General features: G+C 40.8%; 2 protein-coding genes across 2 annotated transcripts; both read left to right on the top strand.

The window, feature by feature from the left end:
- The first annotated feature begins 879 nt into the window (after positions 1-879).
- LOC145675065 (uncharacterized) lies at positions 880-1425 on the top strand. The gene has a single exon (XM_081745432.1). It carries the CDS (start codon positions 880-882, stop codon positions 1423-1425), a length of 546 nt encoding a protein of 181 aa, XP_081601558.1.
- Positions 1425-2012, top strand: LOC145675064 (uncharacterized). The gene has a single exon (XM_081745430.1). It carries the CDS (start codon positions 1425-1427, stop codon positions 2010-2012), a length of 588 nt encoding a protein of 195 aa, XP_081601556.1.

The following is a 2012-nucleotide window of genomic DNA, read 5'->3' as shown; positions in this document are numbered from 1 at the left end:
AGAAAGCAGCCTCCTCCCCCAGTACTAGACAACGCTAAGTACAAGTTCTCGAAAAATGTTAGTGCATGAATATGAGGTTTACAATTTTCACATTTCAAGGAATAAAGTTAGCAAAGCCCCATGAAACAAAACCGTAAATATCCCACTTTCCTAGTAAGGCAATCTCTGATGAATCCCAGTACACCCTTTTAGCCAAATTCTAAGAAGAATGGTCATGCACTGGCAACCGTTCATTGACCGAGGGGTAGGCCCTTGTAGGGGTGGGTGTCAGTGTTGTCGGATTTCCCGTGTTGTTGTGTGTGATATATGGCTTTTGAATATGCATTCACGCAGTCTTTGTGGAAATCCGACAACAATGACCGGAGACGTTGCCACGGGTTGTCAATTCACTTTGACATTTTGGTGTCTTTGTAGGCGAGCGGTGGTGTGCCAAGTGTTTTTATCTGCATTGCTTTTACATTAGTTTGTGGCGGTGTTTAACATTTTGTTTTGTAGTTTTGTTGTGTTTAGTTGTTATTCCTGATTTTCAATTTGCGAATAAACCGCAATGGCTTCAAATTCTTCTCAGTGCTACAAACAGCAGCGGTAACAAGGTAAACCTCTCACTGCAGGAGAGAAAAGAATCTTGTTAAATGTGTATACATACTTTCGTAGTCAGGGGGAAAAGGGGGGCATGGAAGCTGTTAGAGAGACTTTGAGAAAAACATCTGAAGCGACTCTCATTTCTCCCTCCACCATTATGAACGTGAAGCAGGAATTTTTTAGTAATAATGGTCAAGTGTCCACTCCTAGGAAGAAGAGACCGAATGATAGGAAAGTGACTCGCTGCAGAAATATGATACCTTTACACAAGCAGCAATACGGCGCAAAATTCATAACATGTATAGAAAAAACGAACTCCCTACTTTAGCGAAAATTCAGCGCGTTATAAATGAAGATAGTGACCTACCGAAGTTTTCTATTTCTACTCTTCGAAGATTCATCATTGATATGGGGTTTAAATTTATAAAACGTGGCCGCAAATCGTTGTTGATTGATAGAGAAGACATAATAGCATGGAGGCATAGGTATCTGAGACAAATAAGAAATTATAGAGCTGACGGCAGAACTATTGTTTATACAGATGAATCGTGGGCGAATGCCGGAATAACCAAATCAAAAGCTTGGAAAGACACATCAATTAAAACGGCAGAACAAGCGTGGAAGGAGGGGCTAACTCCAGGTCTCAAACCGCCGTCGGGGAAGGGAGGAAGGGTCATCATAATGCATGCAATGTCCGAAAATGGCCTAATTTCTGGCGCTGCCAAATTGTTCCACGGTAAAAAAAATCAGGTGACTATCACGGCGAATTGGATGCTGCTGCGTACGAAAAGTACTTCAAAGAAACCTTATTGCCTAATTTGCCCCCCAATTCAGTTATTGTAATGGATAATGCACCAACGCATTCCGTGAAAGTTGAAAAAGTTCCTACAAAATCATGTTCAAAAAAAGTAATCGTCCAGTGGTTAGAAAGTAAAGGAATTGCGTGTGATCCGACCTGGAACAAATTTGAAGTAATTGAAGAATTGAATAAGACATTGCAAAACATAGAGGTACCGTATAAAATTGACATTTTAGCAAAGGAAGCTGGTCACGAAGTGCTACGGCTGCCCCCTTATGATTGCGAACTTTCCGCCATAGAGATGGTTTGGAGCAAAATTAAAGGATACGTAGCAGGGGAAAATCAAAATCGTACTAGTTTAAGTGTTATAGAGAGATTACTTAGGGAGGGCATGGAAAAGGTTACAGCTGAAGATTGCAGAAATTACGTAAAACACGTAAAAAATGATGAAAAGGAAATGTGGGAAGCAGACGGTCTTATCGAAATAATACACGACAAGATATTAATAAATCTCGAGAGTGACACGTCAACTAGTTCTGAAGAGGAGGATGATTGTGACATTTGGGAGGGAGCAATTGATAATGCAGTGGAAGACGAAGAGGACCTCGGAGTTAGTATTTTACAAGACTGA

This window comes from Thermobia domestica, chromosome 18, assembly GCF_964235325.1.
Source record: "Thermobia domestica chromosome 18, izTheDome1.hap1.1, whole genome shotgun sequence".
In the NCBI taxonomy this organism is placed as follows: Eukaryota; Metazoa; Arthropoda; class Insecta; order Zygentoma; family Lepismatidae; genus Thermobia; species Thermobia domestica.
The sequence above is the reverse complement of the archived record's forward strand: the minus strand, read 5'-3'. Positions and strand labels throughout refer to the sequence as shown.

Excerpts from the sequence above, each read along its gene's own strand:
- LOC145675065 (XM_081745432.1), top strand. The coding sequence starts at position 880 with ATGTATAGAAAAAACGAACTCCCTACTTTAGCGAAAATTCAGCGCGTT.
- LOC145675064 (XM_081745430.1), top strand. The coding sequence starts at position 1,425 with ATGGATAATGCACCAACGCATTCCGTGAAAGTTGAAAAAGTTCCTACA.